Below are 25,774 nucleotides of genomic sequence, written 5' to 3' on the forward strand. Positions count from 1 at the left end.
GATTGGCCTGTGAACCCTGCCCAGGCTAATATGGAAAAACACCTTAAGCACATGAATAAAGTCCAGTTTTCTGGAGCTCTGATGTCCAGTGACTTTTGTCTGAGAGCTTTTAATCTCCTTATATGTAGGACTGCCATTCCTTTCTACCCTGCCTTATAAAAATGTAGCCTGGAGTCATTTTACCCCCATAAAAGCTGGACAAAAACACTTAAAATCCCCTAGATGTATGACAGAGTCTTTTTACACCTAAAACTGTATGATGATAATTATTTTAGGCAAAGTAAATAAATCAGCGAGAGAATATTTATCAGGGTTTACTGATATAGAATTAAGCTATTATGTACTCCCATATATAAAGAACTAAGTCCATTTCCAACCAATGAAACCTACCCAATACCCTTAACCTTCTCTGGAGCATCAAATTTGTATTTATTTTCAGATATACATAATAATTCAGTCCCATGTATTAAATTAGACCTTTTGACTGGTGATCCTGCATATTTCAATGAATATAAAGACAACCTACCAGAAACATGGGTGGGGCTGGTGGCATTCCCAGGAGGAACTTGAGAGCCGTATGGGTAGTCATCTGCAATAAGATGAAATATGAAAAATGCCACAATGTCAATATGCGGATACTGGACATGGAAAAGGGATAAAAAACAATGATATTGCCTTACTGTTTTTGACAAATTATATTTTCGGTCATTACATGATAATGGTCCTCATATAATCTCACTAAAATTTTAGCTCTAACTAAATGGATTTTTTTGTAAATAAAAACCAAGGTTGACAAAATTTTGACATTAATTCTAACAAGGTTAAATCCTTTGAAGATAAACACATAGGTAGACCCAAAAGCTCTAATTATGTTGAATTCTTTGTTTCTTTTGCTGTTGAACATTTTGACATTGCAGTGTTTTATTGCTTATTTTTGACCTACCGATGTCAACTTTACCAAGCAACAGTGAAGGATTGTAATAATAACAAACATGTATTGAAACAAACAATATAATTATTATATATATATATATATATATATATATATATATATATATATATATATATATATATACCAATATATAGTGCCAGTTACGCGGTCTCGGTAGTTTTCAGACTGTACTTACGAGGTCAATATAAAAAACGGGGTCTTTATACAACCCCGCATTCTAGGCTCCTTTAATTACTATGAGGGGGGTGTAGGGGAGGTAATGCAATCAAATCTCACAATAAGGTCTTAAATCGAAAACCACAATCACGTCTGAAATTGAAATTGTATATACCTCGCAAATAAGTTCGCTATATATTTCCTTGTATAAGACGTTAAATAAATGACGTATTTATATACAATAATATAGTAGGTACCCCTATATACCTTAATTCGTGTTTATATCGGATAAAAAAGGGTATGGAGATACATGTATTTAAAGTGGGAACCCCATAACCTATTTCTAAATCAGAGACCCCGTAACTGGCCATATGTGTGAATATATATATATATATATATATATATATATTATGCACTGCATAAGGATCAAGAATGAAACAAGTAAAAACAAGACTATTGTCAAGCAATATATGTCCCCTACTGGCTCCACCATTGTCAGAAATATTTAAAAATATATATATATATATTTGTTGCCATAGCAACCAGAATTTTTTATGTAGGAACAAAATGAAATGACATGCATAATGTCCTTATTGCCATCTATCCATGTTTCAAGTTTCATGAAAAAATATTAAGAACTTTTAAAGTTAAAACAGGATCCAGAAAAGTGTGACTGACTGACACACAGAGCGCAAACCATAAGTCTCTTCCGGTGAAACAGGTAGTGGACAATAAGCAGGAAAAACAAGTTACTAGAGATAATCCAGGTTAGATAACTGACTTAGTTCTCCAATTATTGAGAAGTGAAATTAAAATTACCTATTTAATCTGCTAAACACTTTTATATCATAGAGTATAGCATCACACTCAACTTCAATATGCCCTTGACTTTCATACAGGAATAAATATTCCAATCACTTCCACTTATTATACAGTCAGTTAAATAAAAACATATGAGCCCTGCTTTGAGAAAACAGGGCTGAATGCACGTGCATAAGTGTTGTCCCCAATTGGTATATGCAGTCTGCACAGACTCATACGCGACGACACTTTCTGCCAAAAGGATTTCACTTAGAAGAGACTGCCTTTCAATAAAAAATAAAAGCAGACAGTGTAATGCACATGCATTAAGCCCCATTTTCCCAGAATGCGGCTTTTTTTTTTCTTAACACGTACTTTCAAACGTCTCAGTAATCAGGGCAAAGCCAAATTCATTGCTGCCATTACAAGTGTAAATTCCAAAATCATCCAGCACCACATCTCTTATTTCCAAGTAGCTGGTAGTGATGCCATCAGTGAAGTTATAAATGTGGGGCTGAATGTTGAACCTCGATTCTGTCAAGGGTTGGTGGTTGTCTCTAGTCCAGGCTATGAGGCTGGGGAACCCTTTGTACTGGCAGAACAGACGAGCCTCGTGTTTGAGGCCTGGCAGGGCCTTGTGCGTGGTGGAGATGGCAACTGGCTTTGGTGTGACTAAAAACAAGGCACAGAGGTTCAGTTTGGTTGCTGTTGTTTTTTCTCAAGTCATTTGACCTCCTGACTTTTTCCAGGGTAAGATGGTTTTAATGGCCAGGAAATGAACAATTGCCCTACATGAATCAGAAGTAGGGTGAGAATTACAATGGAAACAATTTAATTGACCTTTAAGAAGACGGATTTTAACAAGAGCACTTCATAACAGGTGCTACGCTCGGCTGTGAAAGCTTGTAAGAATATTTTATTTATTTTTTTTAGAGGTCACAGTGACCTTGACCTTTGACCTAGTGACCCAAAATGGGTGTGGCGTGTAGAACTCATCAAGGTGCATCTACATATGAAGTTTCAAAGTTGTAGGTGGAAGCACTTTGATTTTAGAGGCAATGTTAAAGTTTTAGCATGACGCCGGTGGACGGCGGACAACGAGCAGGCTATGACAATAGCTTGGGTTTTCTCCGAAAACAGCCTCACTAAAAATGACATGTACTCTAATGATGTTTTACATTTACATACACATAAATAAATATAAATATATATATGGCTGAAACTTGAGTTTTCAAGCAGTTTTATGGCCCACTTAGATCTAGAACTGTGACCTATACATTTGAGGTTGGGAGACAGATTTTATACTAGTCACATCAATTCATGGATGAGACAGGAAAATATCACTCATACATACTGTTACATAGTGCCTACGATATATTTCTGAGGACAGTATAAAATTAGGTCTGTTTTGCATCAAGTTCAGTATTGTGTCTACCTAGATAAATATACAAATAAACACCATATGGTAACATCAAACTAGACAAGGAGAATGCAACACATTTACTGCCCATTGCTTGTTTCGCTGATTAGTCATGTCTTGTGTAAGCATGCGGCCCATGGATGGTTGTATAATCTCATGTTAATGGCAGGCTAACATCCATATATGCCTGTTGAATGCGTCATATTACGTCATTACCTTAGGCAGCATGATTTTGCACACGTTCCCGTCGGAAATAGCACACGCCACCATTGAGTGTTTCAATATATATTAATATTATTCACTCGAGTATTTGTTAAGAACCACACACACAGCCGGACATAGAAGGCACACAATTTGTCTTTGTTTTGGGGCTATTATGCTGCCGCAGGTATCTTGTAGTTTAGAATAATATACCGACATTGATAAACTTTGAGTTAGAATTAAATCAACAGATATAAATCGCAATTACAACTGAAATGGACTTGTATATTTTATCCCGTATCAAAGACACAATACAGCTGGATAGAAGTACAGACTAACAGTGACACATGCAAAATATTTCATATTAAAAGGAACAGTTCAAGCAAATGTAAATGTTGCTTGATTAAAAGCGTAGAAAAACGTCTCAAAAAGTGTGTCTTTAGACAGACATATGAGTCGCGTTCTGAGAAAACTGGGCATAATGCATGTGCGTAAAGTGTCGTCCCAGATTAGCCTGTGCAGTCCGCACAGGCTAATCAGGCACGACACTTTCCGCCATAATTAGATTTTTGCTAAGATGAAAATGCATTTAAATTAACAATGTCATAAAAGCAGAAAGTGTCGTCCCTGATTAGCCTGTGCGGACTGCACAGGCTAATCTGGGACGAATCTTTACACACATGCATCAAGCCCAGTTTTCTCACAACACGACTCATATGGGAAGACAGACAACCATGGTGACTCCAGTATAACACTCTGTACTTTGAACCAATGGGTGTAATAACAAAATTTGCAAAACTCATTTGATAAAATGAAATTTGAATTACGAAATCACAACTAGTGCAATATTTACTATTTTTATATACTGCAGTTTAAAGCTTAAGCATCAATACGGCCAGTAACTATGTAATCGGATACAACAACACACTGCAAACTACATGATAGCAAAAACCATGAACGTCATACATCATTTAAACTTTTAAACAGCTTAAGAAAACAATTCCTGAAATCTAAAATTTGTCACCATACCACTGATTATGGTCGTATACTTATTGAACAAAAACCATTTTATTGGTTTTAAAAACAATGACCTTGTTTGTTTTTTTAAACTGATTAAGTTATTAAAGAAAGTCTACACTTACACTTCACATTGAGAAACAATGACTTTGTTATGTCTAATCCGTCACTGGTTTCCTTGCAGATATACTCCCCATTGTCATCAGGTGTAACATTATCAATTGTGTACGAACTAGTATTACTGGCTAGCCGCTTGTTGCGCTCCCACTCCAGTGGATCTTCTGTACCTGTCCCTATGCAGGTCAAGGTCACACTCTGACCTTGATTGATTACACCAGGTGGGTATTGACTCACATATAAACCAACTGAAAAAATGCAAAAAATTACATTGTAACAAATTTATACAGTTAAACACAGACAAATGGCAGTTAATGGACACTAACATGAGCACCGCATAACGGGTGCCACGCTCGGCTGCAAAAGCTTGTCAGTAAATTTTATTTTTTATTTTTTTGTTTAGAGGTCACAGTGACCTTGACCTTTGACCTAGTGACCCAAAATGGGGGTGGCGTGTAGAACTCATCAAGGTGCATGTACATATGAAGTTTTTAAGTTGGCAGCACTGTGATGTTAGAGGCAAAGTTAAAGTTTTATACAAGATGTCACAGTGATCTTGACCTATGACCTAGTGACCCAAAAATGAGTGTGGCATGTAGAACTCATCAAGGTGCATGTACATATACAGTTTCAAAGTTGTAGGTGGAAGCAGTATGATGTTAGAGGCAAAGTTAAAGTTTTAAATTAGAGGTCACAGTGACCTTTACCTTTGACCTTGTGACCCAAAAATGGGCGTGGCATGTAGAATTCATCAAGGTGCATGTACATATGAAGTTTCAACGTTGTAGGTGGTAGCACTGTGATGTTAGAGGCAAAGTAAGTTTTATATTAGAGGTCACAGTAACCTTGATCTTTGACCTAGTGACCCAAAAATGGGTGTGGCGTGTAGAAGTCATCAAGGTGCATGTACATATGAACTTTCAAAGTTGTAGGTGGAAGCACTATGATGTTAGAGGCAAAGTTCAAGTTTTATATTTGAGGTCACAGTGACCTTGACCTTTGACCTAGTGACCCAAAAATGGGTGTGGCGTGTAGAACTTATCAAAGTGCATGTACATATGAAGTTTCAAAGTTGTAGGTGGAAGCACTTTAACTTTAGAGCCAATGTAAAGGTTTTAGCACGACGCTGGACGTCGGACGTCGAGGAGGCTATGAGAATACCTCGGGTTTTCTTCGAAAACAGCCGAGCTTAAAATTACCCTGAATACAGTTACTTAGATCATGGGAGGAAAACATATCATTTGCCCATTATAACTGTCGAAGTGGTCACAACATTTGTTTATATTACAATCCTGCATTGCCATGATCTTTGACTTGTTGGCTTCAAAATCAATAGGCATCTGTTTCTTTTCACCCAACTTACCAGCCTAGCAATTAAATTGATCAAATGTCTACAGTTGAAAGGTGCAAATCTATTTTAAAAAAGCATATTAAAAGTCAAAACATTTGAAGGATTGGTGATTTAATATAATGTAGGTGGCTTTAAAACATATGAATCTAATAAAGTCTTCAAACGAATCAATATAAATGTTTACACTACTTATCATGTTACAGAATGCTAAATATGATAATGTACATGTATAAAAGACAGAAGGATTAAGTTTTTTACTCACAAATATAAGAAAAACAAGGAACTAAGATTTTTATAACGTATATAAAATTGGTATTAATGGAAAATCTCCATTTCATATAAGGAAAAATTTTCCAAGCTTTAAAGCTGCTACGTCAAAGTTGAGAAAATAGAAAACAATGAAAAATAGTGTTTCAAATTCATGAAAACAAGACACCATTCAGCAGAACTGCTTGGAATAAAAATTTTGACACATAATCAAAGTTCAAACTCCCTGGTTTATCAATTTCTAAGCATTCTTTTTTGCCAATGTCAAAGTATCTTCTGATGCTTTTAATCTTTTTTTACGTCTATTTTTGCTAAAGGGACATTACTATTGACCTTTTCGACATTATTTTAAGGGAGACAACTCTGAGTGGATTTAGTGAGGTCGGGGGGGTACTCGATCAGCTACTGCAGTGCGTCTGCATACAGTTCAGTGTTGATGAAATTATAATTTCCCAATAATTTGCAGATATAACTTATATGGTATGATTTTTTGTGTAATTTGTTATTAGCTTAGTATCTTTGATTTAATTGTCGTTCATGTTTATGCTTTATTTCGATTTTTAAGTAGGTAAAAACGAAACATGCCAAAGCGGGTGGGGAATGGAAAAATATCTTATTTGTTAAGTTTGGGCAAATTAGAAGTTTGATGACATTTGGTAAAATACTTTTCTTTAAAAATAACAATTATTTTAAAACAGATAACTTTGCTGTCTTTAAATGTTATTGAATGGTTTATTGTTATAACTTATAAAAACCTTTTTTTTCAGGAATATCACAGTGTCAACAGAAACTGGGATACTGTATCTCATCCTGCATCAAGCTCAAGACTTCTACACCTGGAATTTTATTAACTCTTGCAATTAATATTATACATCATCACAGTTACATAACTATGTTCTTTGAAAAAAATAAAATAAAGATACTTTAGATGTGTGTCTACTTCATACTCTTACATTAAAAAATATCCTACACATTCAGAAATATAATAAAATGGATGTTGGTTTAAGTTGCTACACATCCAATGTTGTCATGTAATCATTTAACATAACATGTGATGTGTTGACCTGAAAATTAACACTGCTAAGAAAACATTTACTTCGAATTAAAATAAGTGTCCCTTGTCAAATATCCATTGGCTAAATATCCATATGGGTGAAACTTTCACCTGCATCACAGTCATCCTTAATTGGTTGTGTGTTGGGCTATCCCAATTAACTACCCGTCATGGCAGATTTGTTCAAAGCAAGACAAGTATCAATGTTTGAAGAATTATTATTGCTTTTACAGTCTTGACGCTTACCCCTAGCCAGACAGCCCGGGGCTTGTGATGTGTATTAAATTTGGGCTATTAAAATTTCCAGATTCATATAGTCGGGCTAGTGGGTATTTTAATCTGTTCTATTAAATTTAATGCATACAGATTCGGGCTGCCACTAGTAGTTCAAAAATGCTAAAGTGAAGACTGCTTGTATATGCTGGTTAGTCTGAGACATTCCAACAAGCAATAACTGTGACACTCCAAAAACTTGCTCATTAAAGTGTGTGTATGTGCAGGAGCTTGTGTGTGTGATTGGTACAAGCTCATCTCAAAAACTGATTCACTCTTTAGTTTTTAACCTTATAGAAGTAAAACCTGACTGTAAAATGTTTACTTTCATTGTTAAGATTTTGTTGTTGGGATGAAATATTATAAATTGTAATCCCTATGATTAACACAGAAAACATTAACCAAACGCTAATTCCTGTTGATGTAGCAGAGCCAAAAGACCTTGAAGTATAGATGGTTAATGGATGATGTTCCTTATGATAGTACTAGTAGGTACTAGTTGGTTTGTCTTTTTGGATACATCTAATAGTATATTTAATTTTTTTCATTAATAAAATGGGTTAACTTAGTAATCCTGCTCAGTGGTTGAATCTTCAGGAAATGTTAACATAAGCACATACATTGTATTTGATACATGTATGACGGTGACCCTCAACTGCAATTTTGGTTACAGACAGGGTAGCCTAAGGTGTAATTATTTCTAAGCGATGAACCCGAGTTGAGGCTTAAACTTACCAACCCATGAGTGAGTCAGAGATCAGCACTCTACCGTTTTAGCTGGCCAGGGTAAGCTTGGAATTGGGGACTTACTTTTGCTTAATAATGATCTTAAATAATATTATAGTTGTCAACAATTTGATTTTTATGTATTTAAAAAGCACAACAAGTTAGGCTTGCATCATAACTAATAAAAATATATAGATTATTATACAATCTACAAATCAAACATATTTAACAATAAAGTAGTCTTATGTGCACTGAAATGTGCAAATACCAATTGGTTTTTATTTCTGAAAATTTAGAAAAATGAGCTAATATAATAAAAAAATGTTTATTTTTTAATATGTGGGTGGGTTTAAATGTACTTGCACTCAAAAATTATAATAGTCAAGGGTTGCTTTAATTTCTGACAGGTTTCTGCACACAGTACAGTAACTAAGGTATGATTTTGTTATTTTTGTCAGTAGTTAATTACGGCGCCGTTAATTACAATGGTACTGAACTATTATTGAGCAGATGGTCGTTGAACGTTATAATAGAAATAATGATTGTTTTTATTAGTAATAAATCGGCAATTTATCGCTTTAATTCTATTTATAAAGTCAATATAGCGGATAGGTAAGGTGTGTCATGTAGAGCGAATACTGGCAGAACCCCCCCGAACCCTAAATCTCGCGTTATCTCGGCAGTCTCGTTACGCGTGATTTAACAATGTCGAAATCGTGAATGCCAGATAAACTTACAAATCATTTAACTAACAAGTTCTGGAGTCCAATTGCTAACAATTGCTCAAAATTCAAGTTGACCAAACTGTGAATAACAAAGTGTTGAGGAAAGTGAATCAACCTCTCCCACAGAGGACTGTGTTTAACTCTCCGTGCGAGTAAATCATTTTGGATGTTATCAATTGGAAATATATTTTCAAATATTTTCCAGTAATTAAGAAATCAATCAACAAATACATTTAATAATACTTTAATTTAGTGATTTTTACTCTATGTTTCCGTAATTACTCACTTCGAGAATGCATGCATGATAATGTTCACTTCCACATAAACATACTTTTATTCTTTGCCTGTTTTAGTCAATATGTCATTTTATATAGTTTTAATTTATATAAATTTACTATTTTTTCCATTTTTATTTATTCAACAAATGATTTATATATCTTTATCATAATGACGTTGTTTTATATGTTTATCTTTCAAATGTTTGATTATTGCGATTTTTTATTTGTAAAGTGATGGTCATTTTATGCTCTGTATGGATCAATATTGTTTTCAATGTGTTGTAAAATGCCACTGAATATGCACTTGTGTATAGATATAGGCGTTTAATGAAATAAAAAACATTTACATTTTAGAATTTAACATTAAATATGCTTTAGAAAATAAATTTTAAAAAGTTCTTGAATATTTTTTCTTTTCCAAAAATAATATTTTGGTTCATATTATTATTACTTTATTAATAAATTATGCTTTTTGGACTTCATTAAAAGATTTTTGTATTTCTGAGATAGGAAATATTAAATGCCTTATTTATATTGGCTTGATCCACTGTGACATAGACAAACTTGCTCACCTGATTGACGTGTGACAACTCGAGTGAAGGGTGCTGGCAAACTCTCTCCATATTTATTGGTTGCCATGACAGACAGTCGATACACAGACTCTGGCTCCAATCCAGAAAATGTGTGCGTAAGACTTGCATTCACTTCCTAAGAATCAGAGTAGTCAGGTAATTGGTAACATACAGTACAGCTCATGAGAACAGAGTCAGGCAAATGGGTTACATACAGTACAGCTCATGAGAACAGAGTCAGGCAATGGGTTACATACAGTGCAGCTTATGAGAACAGAGTCAGGCAATGGGTTACATACAGTGCAGATTATGAGAACAGAGTCAGGCAATTGGTAACATACAGTACAGCTAATGAGAACAGAGTCAGACAATGGGTTACATACAGTACAGCAAATGAGAACATATTCAGACAATGGGTAACATCAGACAGCTAATGAGAACAGAGTCAGACAATGGGTTACATATAGTACAGCTCATGAGAACAGGGTCCGGCAATGGGTTGCATATACAGCACAGCTAATGAGAACAGAGTCAGACAATGGGTTACATACAGTACAGCTCAGGAGAACAGAGTCACACAATGGGTTACATACAGTACAGCTAATAAGAACAGAGTCAGACAATTGGTTACATACAGTACAGCTCATGGGAACAGTCAGACAATGGGTTACATATAGTACAGCTCATGAGAACAGGGTCAGACAACGGGTTACATACAGTACAGCTCATGAGAACAGAGTCAGACAATGGGTAACATACAGTACAGCTAATGAAAACAGAGTCAGACAATGGGCTACATACAGTACAGCTAATGAGAACAGAGTCAGACAATGGGTTACATACAACGCAGCTCATGAGAACAGAGTCAGACAATGCCTTACATACAGTACAGGTAATGAGAACAGAGTCAGACAATGGGTTACATACAGTACAGCTCATTAGAACAGAGTCAGACAATGGGTTACATACAGTACAACTCATGAGAACAGAGTCAGACAATGGATTCTATACAGTACAGCAAATGAGAACAGAGTCAGACAATGGGTTACATACAGTACAGCTTATGAGAACAGAGTCAGACAATTGGTTACATAGAGTGCAGCTCATGAGAACAGGGTCAGACAATGGGTTACATACAGTACAGCTCATGAGAACAAAGTCAGGCAATGGGTTACATACAGTACAGCTCATGAGAACAGAGTCAGATAATGGGTTACATACAGAACAGCTAATGTGAACAGAGTCAGACAATGGGTAACATACAGTACAGCTTATGAGAACAGAGTCAGACAATGGGTTACATACAGTACAGCAAATGAGAACAGAGTCAGACAATGGGTAACATACAGTACAGCTAATGAGAACAGAGTCAAACAACGGGTTACATATAGTACAGCTCATGAGAGCAGGGTCAGGCAATGGGTTACATACAGCACAGCTTGTGAGAACAGAGTCAGACAATGGGTTACATACAGTACTGCTTATGAGAACAGAGACAGACAATGGGTAGCATACAGTAAAGCTTATGAGAACAGAGTCAGACAATGGGTTACATACAGTACAGCTCACGAGAACAGAGTCAGACAATGGGTTACATAAAGTACAGCACAAAGTCATTTCACTTCAGTCTATTTATCAGCGCATTGTTTAAATATTGATTATGTTGCACAGTCAGAGTTATCATTTGGAGATCATTCAATGCTGCTATATTGATACACTGCAAAATCATTCTTATTCATTGGTATAAAAGTTTGTGTTTTTTCAAAAATATAGAGTTCTGGTAAAAAAAATATATAGGCATTCCTGTTGGTCATTCACTGGTGTGTTTGTAACAAGTGATCTATCAGATGCCAATAATAAACTTGTCCATTTTATATACAATATCAACAAATACAAATCAATATGTTTTTATTTCTCTTCAACAAAAGAATTGCAACTTATATAATCAGGTGTTTATCATAAATTGTCATTTACTGTCTTTGATCCACTGTATGTTGGCTATAACTGGTCTACCATAATGAAGTTAACTGTATGTAAAAGGCTTTATTGCATTCAGGTTTTACAGGAAATGGCAAGTGTATGCTTAGTACACAGTGTAATACACTCTTAGCAGGTTAGGATCTGGATGGCAAAACAAAAACAAGATTTGATACTAATGTCTTTTTGTCTCCAATTATTCAGTGCTTTACAAAAGAAAAATTAGAAACAATTATTGTCCGGATATTTAATTTGTGGTTTGGTTTAGCCATGAAATCAATAAAAATGTCTGACATACAAATAAAAATGATTTTGCAGAAATATGCATACCGTTATTACAACCAATCAAATTGACTATGGAAACTTGTCCCTTTAACATGTCAGTAATGTCACAGAATTTCCAAATTGTCAAGTTAGACCCAGCGATGATACATGCTAAGGCTAAATGACTCTTGGTTGTACTATACATCATTGCTGTGAAGTATAATCCTTGTTTTAATAAATGAACAATCAAGTTGCAAATGGTAAACACAGGGAATTAAACTTACACAAAAGTTTCACTTGTACTCCATAAATACAAACACAAATTATAAAATGGGGATGCATTAAATAACATGATTAAAACAATAGAAGATCACAGCAGGAACTGATGTGACTGCTGACAAAAAAACGAACTCAACTTAAGGCATGCAGTGAAAGCATAATCTCAGATACACCTATGCATTCCAAACAAGATGATACAGGAAAGAATTTTCAATTCACAGAGGATTTATGTTCTTTAAAACAGAAATACCAAGTCATGAGAGTGTTCAAGGGTTAGCCTGAGCAGACATCACATATGATTTAATCTGGTTTTCCCACAACATGCCCCAAATATGTGTGTTGCCATGAACAGTATGGCGAATAACAACTTACTATTCGAGTCATTTCATTTGTGTCATCTAGGATCATTGCAGTGTACATGCAAGTGGAGTTAGCTCCACAGTTACTGGAGGGCACAGCCCATGCTAGGGTAGCAGAATCAGATGTGTAGTCAGTCACCCTGAAAGCCTCGGGAGGTGGGGGGAGCTTGCCTGTAACAGTATATATTTTGCAGGGGGCTTGCGTGTACATTGCCTTAGGGTGGAGGTGAACAAAAAGGGGAGGCAAAGATGGGTATTTTTTCATTACCATTTAAATCTGAATCTTAAATTAGATAAGGGGGGTATGGCAGGTGGGAGTGGGGGTTACATGCGAAAAGATGTGGAGGGGAGGTTTGTTGAAAGAGAAGTAGCTGCCACATACCATTAATGTTGACTCTTATCATGTTACTATTCATAAGAGAATATAATATGAACTTATCATCGAAATGTAAGGGATGGTATTAAATACTTAAAATCAGTATTCAAATGTTTCGTTTTTCAACTGGACATAAGAATATTACCAGAATTTAAACTTTTTACCCTCAAAAGCAAACTCATTATAATAAGTACTTACATATATTTAAAAAAAATCCCTTCTGTCTCAATGAAATACCAGCAAACAAATAATGGCATAACATTTTTAATTGCTAACAAACATATTTTCAAAGCATCCCATATCTTGTATTTAAATTAAATCATTTGAATGAACTAAGGTTCATAAAATAATTGCATAATCAAAGAATGGAATGTTTTTAAACATATAAGTTGGTCTTAAAGAAAATGGGGCTTATATCATGAGCATATTGTATCATCCAAGAAAAGCCTGTGCAGTCTGCAGGGGCTAATCTTGACAACACTTTCCCCCTAGACTGGATTTTTGTTTAGAAGAGTTCCTTCACAACAAACATTCCATTAAAGCGGGAAGTGTCCTTTGCACTGGCTAATCTGTGATGGCACATTACCCATATGCAATAAAACCAGTTTTCTATGAACTTACTTACTTACTTATATACATAATGAAACACCCAGTGGGTCACCACAAAATCCAATTGAGGAATCATGACAATCATGTCACCAGATGGCAAAACATGTGGCTTCAGTCCGGCACTCAAACCCATGCCATGAGTCACCTGAGAGATTCACTCTGTATACACAGCTTATCACAAAATCCCAAAAGTTTGGTACCATAAATTATAGCCAAACAAACACAATCATAACAAAAATAAATGAACAAAATGTAAACCCAGCATTACACCAATATAAGTACACATACCTTGCCCGTCTGAGAAGCATGTCATGATTGTGTTGAGATGGGCACGGCACAGAGCCAACTGGCCGTCTGGGAAGACAGATCCACCTTGGCACAGAGACAGACATGCGCCACTTGGGAACTCAGGGACCATGTGACAACATGGGCCGTGGTTACGACCATCTGATGGCAAACAACCAGTGGCATGTTGAAAAGTCATTTGTATGCAGCTCCAAGTCAAAGTGGTTCCACTTAAGGGAATTATCAACTATAGTATCAAATGTAAAATAATTTACACCATAGGATGACATATGCCCCCGAAAAACGCTTTTTCGACACCTCAACGCAGATTTCAAAACCTAAACGCGGACCCTAAGTATAAGGTCAAGGTCAAAGGGGTCAAAATTTGTGTGCGTATGGAAAGGCCTTGTCCATATACACACACATATACCAAATATGAAGGTTACATCTGAAGCGACATAGAAGTTATGAGCATTTTTCAAAACCTAAACGCAAAGTGTGAGGGACAGACAGACAGATGGACGGACATGCGATCACTATATGCCCACCTTCGAGGGCATTAAAAAATCAACAACAAGAGGGCCATGACAGCCGTTAAGGGCTCACCTGCATTCTGGGACACCAATTTTTTAAGACATGACCGTATTGATGAAGTTGACAACACTTTATCCAAATTCAAGCAATGCCTTTATATTGTCAAGATAAACTTTCTGACCAAGTTTCATCAAGAGTTTGTCATGACTGCGGCACCTACAGTGGTACAAGGTTCCCCTAAGATCTGACAAGGTTACCAAGTTTTTTACACACATCACTGAGATTTAAACTCAGCCTAGATATGTTTTTTAATGGAATTCTTGAGTATATGTGATTATCAGACATGTATATTCAAGTTCAAGCTGTGAGATCGCAGTGGTGTAGTGAATATGGTGCTTGCCTAGCGATTGGTTGGTCACAGGTTCGATCCCCACTGTGGTTCTAGTCCCAGGAAAATGACTCGAGAGTGTTTCAAAAAAGCCTTTGGCTTTCTATGCAATCAAGGTTAAACTAGAGCTTAGTCACAGACGTGACAAATACCCAACATGCCGCATTGACACAGAATATTTTAGATGTTGTCTTCACAAAAACAGCGGACACCATGCTCAATTTTTAAAATGCACTAAAATAAAGTGACCCCGTGACCTAGTTTTTGACCCGGAATGGCCCATGTTCAAACATGACCTACACATTATCTAGATACAACTTCTGACCAAATGTGGTGAAGATCGGATTTTGGACACCATGCGCAATGTTTAAAACGCACTAAGTGACCCTGTGACCTAGTTTTTGACCTGCCATGACCAATGTTCGAACTTGGTCTAGACATAATCTAGATACAACTTCTGACCAAGTTTGGTGAAGATCGGATGAAAACTACTTGAATTATAGAGCGAGAACATGCTCAATGTTTAAAACGCACTAAGTGACCCCATGACCTAGTTTTTTATGACCCATATTTGAACTTGACCTAGACATCATCTAGATCATACATGCCATACGTCCCGGATTGTCCGGGACAGTCCCGGAAATGAAGAACTTGTCCCGCTGTCCCGGAAATCTGTCAAATGTCCCGGAATTTACAAAATCCATATATACATGTACCTTATCTTATGCTTAACTGCACCTCGTCTGTGTATATCTGCAGCGTCTCCATGACAATGCCTACCAGAATAGGCAGACTACGCTATGTGTCAAAATCGATCAATTAACAGGGGGCCTGTTATCATATCGATTTTCTCACGTTCGCTGTCAAACTGAAAAGGCGGCATCGTTTAATGTGGTTGTTAATTGACTTTAATCTACTACGTCATTATTTCCCACTGCGTAAGGGCAAAGGATAGTTGTTCACACATCTGAAGTCCAACATCGCTGAGTCAAAAATTTAAAAGCAGTTTATGTTCGCATGTTTAACCTACAAAGAAGTTGAGTAAAAAAGTAAGCATATAAAAACGTCATCCTCACTAGGTTTATTATTGTCTTGTTCTAAACCCCCAGTAAACATAACGTTAAAAATAATAAGTGAATTTGAATTGCGTTCGCCATGTCAAAACGCCCAGCAGATACTGTTTTGTTGTAATTGTTTTATTGTGATTGGTTGTATGTATTGTGAATTGATTTGAGTTGACGATCTAACGGTACTGTATTGTTGTATTTTTTATTATATAAATGTTATAAATGAATAAAGGCGTATCAACAACTATGCGTTACACACCGGTCTTAATAACAATAACGCAGTGACGTCACCATCTATGTTTAGAACACTTACACTGAAAACACGTGGCTTGTATCTAGTAACGGAAGTAGTAATGTTTAATTTGACTTTAATAGATCAAGTGTATTTCGGATAGGCTTTCGAACTTTTGCAATTAAACATGCGAAACAAAAAAAACGTACCAAAAATGCATATATCTATAAATATCGCTACATTTTATACATGTCCCGGAAAATCGGCAAAAGTCCCGGACAATTTAACTCAATGTCCCGGAATTGGTCTGAAAAATTATGGCATGTATGTCTAGATACAACAGCTGACCAAGTTTGGTGAAGATCGGATGAAAACTACTTGAATTAGAGAGCGAACACTGAATACAGACTGACTGACCGATTGACAGACAAGCTCACTCCTATATAACCCCCTAAACTTCGTTTGTGGGGGTATAATAAATAGGTTTAAACTGATACAAGCTGTATTTATCGAAACAATAGGGTTTGCATGCAAGTATTTGTTAATGACAAGATAATCTATATACGTGAACACAACATTGGAATATTTGAGAACCTAACTTATTATATGATCTGTTAAAAACACTGGTACAAAGCTAGGACCCTGTTATCCATGTTAAATTAGAGTTACAGTGAGCCTTGTTGAGAACAAAGAATTATGAAAGTTTTAAATAGAAATACAATAAAGCAATAAGTCCATTCCTCTGTGAATTAAGCCTTCCCACCTGTAAGAAAGCATGAGGCTGATCAGAAGCATACTATCACCCACTCTCATACTTATATACAGTGGTGATATTGTTTGAAAAGTACAGATCTGCATAATGTTTAAATTCTGTGGATATTAGGACCTTGTTCTGGGAAAACTAAACTAAATACATATAAAGTGTTTTCCCAGAGAAGACTGAGCAGTCCACACAGACTGATCAGGGATGACTTTTTCTGCTTAAACGCAGGAATGACATTTTCTGCTTAAACTAGATGTGCAAAAAAGAGACTTCCTTCAAACAAATTACAGAATACAAGCGGACAGTGTTTTTCCTGATTAGCCATGGGGGAGCTATTCAGGGACAACCATTTTTACACAGGCATTAAGCCCAGTTTTCCAAGCACAAGGGATGAACTTACCAGCTGCACACATGAGGAACAAATGGAAGTCCTGGCCACACTTTGCAGTGGTGGGGATTTCTCCTCTGACACAGGCATCAATGCACTCTGCATCCATCTTCTGGTTCCTGCAGCACTCTGTGGAGTAAATCAGACCGTTTGGTGAGTGCAATCTCATTAAAAAATAGCAGATAACATTTTTCTATTTTAAGTAACAGTGTCCTAAACCCCTCTAGCCCCAAATACAATTCCTCACCAGATCAGCGTGTAACATACCTGCACAAACAATTTCAGCATCTATTTTTAGAAACTTTGACCTTGACCCAAGTGGTCCAAAATGAAACCCCATGCTTGGTCTTCATGCTCGTGTAAGAGTTGTTGCAGATAGACCTTGACCTTAATTTCCTTAGTGCGAAAAGAACAAGAAGTTGCATAATTTTTGCTAAATTGCAGCTTAGACTTATTGGCAATGGTTGCTAACCTCACATGATCTGAAAGACATGTGTGAAGTTTGAATGGATTATCCAGTGTTTCAGATTGGCCCCAATTTCCTCAGGACAGGTGTCCTTAATAGTAAATTGTTTTCGGACATTTGTCCTAAATCATGAAAAAACTTTCAGACATTGTACAACTAATTAAAAACAAGAGTGCCAAACGGTCACAAGATACGCCCGTTCGAAGGTTTGGACACCATGCTCAATGCTTGAAATGCACAAAGTGACCTCGAGACCTAGTTATTGACCCGGCATGACCTATATTTGAACTTGACCTAGATATCATTTAGATGTAACATCTGACTAAATTTGGTGAAGATCATATGAAAACTACTTCAATTAGAGAGCGGACACCATGCTAAATGCTTGAAATGCACTATGTGACCTCATGACCTCGTTTTTGACCCGGCATGACCCATATTCGAACTTGACATACATGTCATCTAGACAGAACTTTTGACCAAATTAGGTGAAGATCAGATGAAAACTACTTCAATTAGAGAGCGGACACCATGCAGTCATAGGAGTTTGCCCGGAATTTCCACTCATTTTTGATCGCCTATGATCTCCCAAGTACTGCTAGATTCTCAGCATGAAATGGCACCAATAATTAACAGAAGCTGTGCTTCACTGATAAATGATAGGGATGTTACACAATAACAGGAGATGGGCAGCCAGTACCCATTTGATTATGCTGATAAGGTTTCGGTGAAAAAACCATAACACAGTGTTTTTTTCGAAAACAGAATAACTTTTATTAAACAATCAGAATATGCAGATCCAAATTATTGAATACAATACTACTGTTTTGAGTTATCATTAAATTTTATGCAACACAAATTAGTTATAGGTGTGTTCATGTGATAATGCAATTTAAAGGGACTGTCAACCACGCATAACCAAAATAGAAAATTTCTAAAATACAGAATTTTTTACAATCACTAGTTTATATTGATTAAAATATCATGACTGGTATATTACATTTAATACTTGAAAAAAAAATGTTAAGTTTTCATATTTTCAGTATATTCGGTAATAAATTTTACTGGGTATGTCTACCATCAAGAAACTACAAGTTAACTATAAATAACGCAAGTAGATTGATCATCATTTTCACATGGTAGACCCAGGAATGCAAAGTGTGCATGCGTAGTGAATTGTATATATTTTACATATATAATGATCAATGTACTTGCCCTATTTATAGTTTTAATATTATTCTCATCTGTGTGTACTCTATAAAACAGAGTTGTGATGTCACTGAAGGTTGTCTTTGATATCAGCCGATAAAGTTCATATGATGATGTAATGTACAAGGCCTTTTCATTTTTTTCCATACACTAGGCTACATTCAATTAATTTTGAAAACAGTTTACATCCATCAGAAGAATAACTGTGCTTAAGACAATAATGTAACACTGACAACACAGGCACAGATTCAGTTCCCTTAATAATTTTTATCCCTACTTTGTAATTTTAAATGTTCTTTTGACATTGGATACATTCACATCTTTTTTCTTAAGAAGTCGAACAAATTCTTCCAATTTAATAAAGCGGTCGGAATTGTTCTCGTCGTCTTTAAAGACATAAAAATGTTGCAAAAACTGCATTATGGCAAACCCAGCATGTCCTGAAATACAATTTATAAATTAATTAAGGGATTATATTGATAATTGATATTTGATTGTGACATTAAATGATTAAATTTATAATTAATTTACAGATACATCCAGATACTTAAGTCGATAATGCGCATTCAAATGTGCATTTTGTTTTTTATGGACAAAGAAGGGAAATATTTGACTGGTCAAATTTTCTTATACATTGCATAATTATAAAGACTAAATTTTGAAAGAAAAAATGTGGATAGCAGGGCTACTTTTGAATTATCTGCACCTGAAAGTGTGTATTTACTCTTATATGTCGTTGCCAAAAGCAGATTAATTATTCATAATTTATGCAAATCAAAACGAAAATATTATTTCATATTATTCTAGGTAATTATGATTATAATTATAACCCAAAATTCAGAATAATTCTTTAGTTCAGAAATATTGCTAGATGCTTAAATAAGTGGATAAACTGCATTATTCCTGAAAACGGGGCCAACTATTTTAAGAAAATTCATATTTTGGATAGAAATGCAGAAAAAACAAGAGATGTCAGAGGACAGCGCGCTTGACTATTCGTAAGCCATCATGGGGAAATTGTTCATATTCCATATTTTATTAGACGATCTTTCAAAAATAAAAAAAGGAAAAAAAAAATGGGGGGGTAGGGGGGGGGGGTTGAGAGGGGGGTATAATGTGGGGTGTGGTCATTTATTAGACGATTTTTCAAAAATAAAAAAAAGGAAAAAAAAATCTTTGGGGGGGGGAGGGGGGGGGGGGGGGGGCAGGGATTCTGGGTTGGGGCGTGGGGTATTGTTTGGGTGGAATCCATTGTGGTATTCAGGTAAGTGGTGTTTTGTCAGAGTATTAATAAAATCTGATCATAAATAAAGAAGTTATGGCAATTTAAGTAAAATGTTTAATTATCTAAGTATAAAAGGGGCCATAATTCTGTCAAAATGCTTGATACAGTTGTCTGCTCTTGTTTATAGGTTGGGATCATGTTGGTAAACAAGAAGTTGAAGTATGCAAAATATGAAAGCAATATGTCAAGGGACATAGGAAACATTTGGGGTATTTCGCAAACTTTAACATAGGTTTATCAATAATCTGCATATTCTAAGTATAAAAGGGGCAATAATTCTGTCAAAATGCTTGATACAGTGGTCTGCTCTTGTTTATAGGTTGGGGTCATGTTGGTCAACAAGTATGCAAAATATAAAAGCAATATGTCAAAGGACATAGGAAATATTGGGGTAGTACGCAAACTTTAACATAGATTTATCAATAATATGCATATTGTAAGTATAAAAGGGGCAATAATTCTGTCAAAATGCTTGATACAGTTGTCTGCTCTTGTTTATAGGTTGGGGTCATGATGGTTTACAAGTATGCAAAATATGAAATCAATATGTCAAGGGACAATGAAAATAATTAGGGTAGTACGCAAACTTTAACATTTGCACGCTCAGGGAAACACCAACGCTCATGCCGGGGTGAGTACGATAGCTCTACTATATATATTTCATATATAATAGTTGAGCTAAAAATGACACCAAACGTACAGAATTTCCTAAAAAGGTTATTGTGTCTGAAAATCATACATTACTAAACATATAAATGATCTTGAAAATAGATAAACATGTAATTATTTAGAGCCGCATGAATGCTGATATAATATCAAACAAACACTTCAAAATAGTTAAAATAAAGATAATAAATATCCAGTTAAAGTAGCTTTTATAGAGAAAAGCATGTTACTTAGTATAATTTAGATTTTGATTATATAAATAACGAAAAGACTTACCTTCTCACAAGTCTCAGGAACATTTTTTCTTTATAAATTTCTCAATAATAAGCATGGAAATGTAATACTAAAACACGGTGCATTAAAAATTAAAATCAATCCAAATCACTCTGTGTATGTAGATTGTGTTTCCATATAAAATGTCAGGTGAATAATGTCTTTATATAAAAACTAGAGCTTTGTCACAGACGTGACGAATACCCCCACATGCCGCATTGACACATAATATTTTGCATGTCATCTTCACAAAAAACAGCAGACACCATGCTCAATTTTTAAAACGCACTAAGTGACCCTGTGACCTAGTTTTTGATCCAGAAAGGCCCATGTTCTAACTGGGCATTAAGATCATCTCCATAAAACTTCTGACCAAGTTTGGTGAAGATCTGATGCAAACTACTTGAATTAGAGAGCGGACACCATGCTGATTGTTAAAAAAACGCACTAAGTGGCCCCGTGACCTAGTTTTAGGCCCGGCATGGCCCATGTTCAAACTTGTCCTAGAGATCATTTAGATAAAATTTGTGACCAAGTTTGGTGAGGATTAGATTAAAACTACTTGAATTAGAGAGCAGACAACATGGTGAGGTTTAAAACGCACTACGATACCCCGTGACCTAGTTTTTGACCCGGTATGACCCATATTCAAACTTGACCTAGACATCATCTAGATACAACTTCTGACCAAGTTTGGTGAAGATTAGATGAAAACTACTTGAATTCGAGAGCGGACAACATTGTGATGTTTAAAACGCACTAAATGAACCTGTGACCTTGTTTTGACCCGGCATGACCCATATTCAAACTTGCTCTAGACAATATCAAGATACAACTTCTGACCAATTTTGGTGAAGATTGGATAAAAACTACTTGAATTAGAGAGCGGACAACATGGTGAGGTTTAAAACACACTAAGTGACCCCGTGACCTAGTTTTTGACCCGGCATGGCCCATGTTCGAACTTGACCTACACATTATATAGTCAAACTTCCTAAGCAAGTGTGGTAAAGATCGGATTTAAACTACTTGAAATAGAGAGCCGACACCATGCTCAATGTGTTAAACGTACTAAGTTTTTGATCTGGCATGGCCCATGTTCGAACATGGCCTTCAGATCATATAGATTAAACTTCTGACCAAGTTTGTTGAAGATTGGATGAAAACTACTTGAATAAGAGAGAGGACACCATGCTGAATGTTAAAAAACGCACTAAGTGACCCAGTGACCTAGTTTTCGACCCGGCAAGGCCCATGTTCGAACTTGGCCTTAAGATCATCTAGATACAACTTCTGACCAAGTTTGGTGAAGATCGGATGAAATCTACTTGAATTAGAGAGCGGACAACATGATGAATGTTTAAAACGCACCAAGTGACCCCATGACCTAGTTTTTGACCTGGCAAGGCCCATGTTCAAACTTGGCCTAGACATCATCTAGATACAACATTCTGACGAAGCTTGGTGAAGATCGGATGAAATCTACTTGAATTAGAGAGCGGACAACATGCTGAATGTTTAAAACGCACTAAGTGACTCCATGACCTAGTTTTTGACCCGGCAAAGCCCATGTTCGAACTTGGCCTAGACATCATCTAGATACAACTTCTGACCAGGTTTGGTGAAGATCGGATGAAAACTACTTGATATAGAGAGCGGACACTTAATACGAACTGACCGACAGACAGACAAGCTTACTCCTATATACCCCCCTAAACTTCATTTGTGGGGGTATAATTAGAGAGGGGACAACATGGTGAGGTTTAAAACGCACTAAGATACCCTGTGACCTAGTTTTTGACCCGGCATGACCGATTTTCACACTTGACCTAGACATCATCAAGATACAACTTCTGACCAAGTTTGGTGAAGATTGGATGAAAAATACTTGTATTAGAGAGCGGACAACATTGTGATGTTTAAAACGCACTAAGTGACCCCGTGACCTTGTTTTGACCCAGCATGACCCATATTAAAACTTACCCTAGACATTATCAAGATACAACTTCTGACCAATTATGGTGAAGATTGGATAAAAACTACTTGAATTAGAGAGCAGACAACATGGTGAGGTTAAAAACACACTAAGTGACCCCGTGACCTAGATTTTGACCCGGCATGGCCCATGTTCGAACTTGACCTACACATCATCTAGTTACAACTTCTGACCAAGTGTGGTGAAGATCAGATTTAAACTACTTAAAATAGAGAGCGGACACCATGCTCAATGTGAAAAACGTACTAAGTGACCCTGTGACCTAGTTTTTTATCTGGCATGGCCCATGTTCCAACATGGCCTTCAGATCATCTAGATAAAACTTCTTACCATGTTTGGTGAAGATCGGATGAAAACTACTTGAATAAGAGAGGACACCATGCTGAATGTTAAAAAACGCACTAAGTGACCCCGTCACCTAGTTTTTGACCCTGAAAGGCCCATGTTCGAACTTGGTCTTAAGATCATCTAGATACAACTTCTGACCAAGTTTGGTGAAGATCGGATGAAAAATATTTGAATTAGAGAGCGGACAACATGCTGAATGTTTAAAATGCACCAAGTGTCCCAGTGACCTAGTTTTTGACCCGGCAAGGCCCATGTTCTAACTTGGCCTAGACATCATGTAGATACAACTTCTGACCAAGTTTGGTGAAGATCGGATGAAAATTAATTGAATTAGAGAGCGGACAACATGCTGAATGTTTAAAACGCACTTAGTGACCCTGTGACCTAGTTTTTGACCCAGCAAGGCCCATGTTCGAACTTGGCCTAGGCATCATCTAGATTCAACTTCTGACCAAGTTAGGTGAAGATCGGATGAAAACTACTTGAATTAGAGAGCGGACACTTAATACGGACAGACCGACAGACCGACAAACTCACTCCTATATACCCCCCTAAACTTCGTTTGTGGGGGTATAATTTGGGAAATATATTTTTACTACTGATTTTTATCTAAGAGGAAACCATGTAACAACTGTGTCACTGATGTGCAATAAATATTGACCAGACCAGACCAGATAAGACAGGCAGTTGGGTAATCAATTACATCAATTGCCTGCAAATTGATATCATGCTGTTAACAGAGAACCAGTGATCTTTTTGAATCCTGGGCAAACTCCTAAGACTGCATGCTAAATGCTTGAAATGCACTAAGTAACCTCGTGACCAAGTTTTTGACCCGGCATGACCCATATTTGATCTTGACCTACATATCATCTGGACACAACTTCTGACAAAATTTGGTGAAGATCGGGTGAAAACTACTTCAATTAGAGAGCGGACACCATGCTTAATCCTTGAAATGCACTAAGTGACCCTGTGACCTAGTTTTTGACCCAGCATGACCCATATTCAAACTTGACCTAGATATTGTCTAGACACAACTTCTGACCAAGTTTGGTGAAGATCGGATGAAAACTATTTGAATTAAAGAGCGGACACTGCTGTGGACGCCGCCTGCCAAGGGTGAAACTATAATACGCCCCGTTTTTAAAAACGGGCCTATAAAAACAAGTCAAAACCCAATCCAATAACATTTTACTTCAAATAACACTTTATTATAGACTTAGGAGAGTTAAATTATTCATGGTCAAAACAATTTCCATAGCACAGCTCTTTTCCATGCCTCTAACGGCGCTTCAAAAGAGTTCCTTTGGCCTTGCCATTAATACTTATCTTTGCCCTGAGTGTATGGGTTTAGACTGTTTCTCAAGGCTTTAGAGTTTGATTTTTTTAACTGAAAATCCCCATTCACAGCCTGTGTACTGAACATGTGATGGCAAAACTGACCAATTTAAGAGGTTAGGAAATGTATCAATATGAAACTTTATTATCAAGTGCCACAATTTAAAATTAGTTGCAATAATCCAAGTCCCAGCTATTTACCTTCCGGATGAGCTGTACTTGTGTACTCATAAAAGCTCAAAGCATTCCAGGACAACTTAATGAAAAGAGAGAATTTCAAGAATACAATTAATAGTGAGGTCTCTCTCCTGATGTGTAAGAGTTTTCTATTCAAAACTCCAACAGAAATTAAATAATACTTATAGGTAAATACATATAACCTTATCATACGCATTGATGGATTGATGCATACATATTCCAACTCCATCCATTACCCATAATCCAGTGGTGTTCAAATTAAACGTCAAACATTAAAATTTGGAAGATTTTTCAAATTACTTTATTTATTATGCCCATTTGCGAATTAAACAAAATGTTTACAGTTATGTGAAATCAATTCAAAGATAATTTGTTAAAACGCCTTACGCGTCGAATAAATGTTTCAACAATATTACGCATGAAATGCACAATTTCCACAATGATTAACCCTGGTTGCCATCATCAGATTTCTAAGTAACTAGCCACGCTTTCATCGTGAAGGTGTACAACGTAGTGTCAGATTAGAATAGTAGGTCTAACAAAGCAAACAAACTGCCACAA

At 36.2% G+C, this 25,774-nt stretch overlaps 1 protein-coding gene across 1 annotated transcript in view; it reads right to left on the bottom strand.

Moving 5' to 3' along the window:
* LOC127866916 (Ig-like and fibronectin type-III domain-containing protein 2) overlaps positions 1–25,774 on the bottom strand; it is a 119,137-nt gene that overhangs the window by 36,487 nt on the left and 56,876 nt on the right. Inside the window, exons 22-28 of the mRNA XM_052407782.1 lie at positions 17,444–17,560; positions 14,063–14,221; positions 12,803–12,960; positions 9,911–10,046; positions 4,673–4,912; positions 2,285–2,581; positions 527–589 (exon numbers count right to left, since the gene is read on the bottom strand). Of these exons, the coding sequence (XP_052263742.1) occupies positions 527–589; positions 2,285–2,581; positions 4,673–4,912; positions 9,911–10,046; positions 12,803–12,960; positions 14,063–14,221; positions 17,444–17,560 (1,170 nt within the window). The remainder of the gene's footprint in view (positions 1–526; positions 590–2,284; positions 2,582–4,672; positions 4,913–9,910; positions 10,047–12,802; positions 12,961–14,062; positions 14,222–17,443; positions 17,561–25,774) is intronic.

This window comes from Dreissena polymorpha, chromosome 2 (genome assembly GCF_020536995.1).
Source record: "Dreissena polymorpha isolate Duluth1 chromosome 2, UMN_Dpol_1.0, whole genome shotgun sequence".
NCBI lineage: Eukaryota > Metazoa > Mollusca > Bivalvia > Myida > Dreissenidae > Dreissena > Dreissena polymorpha.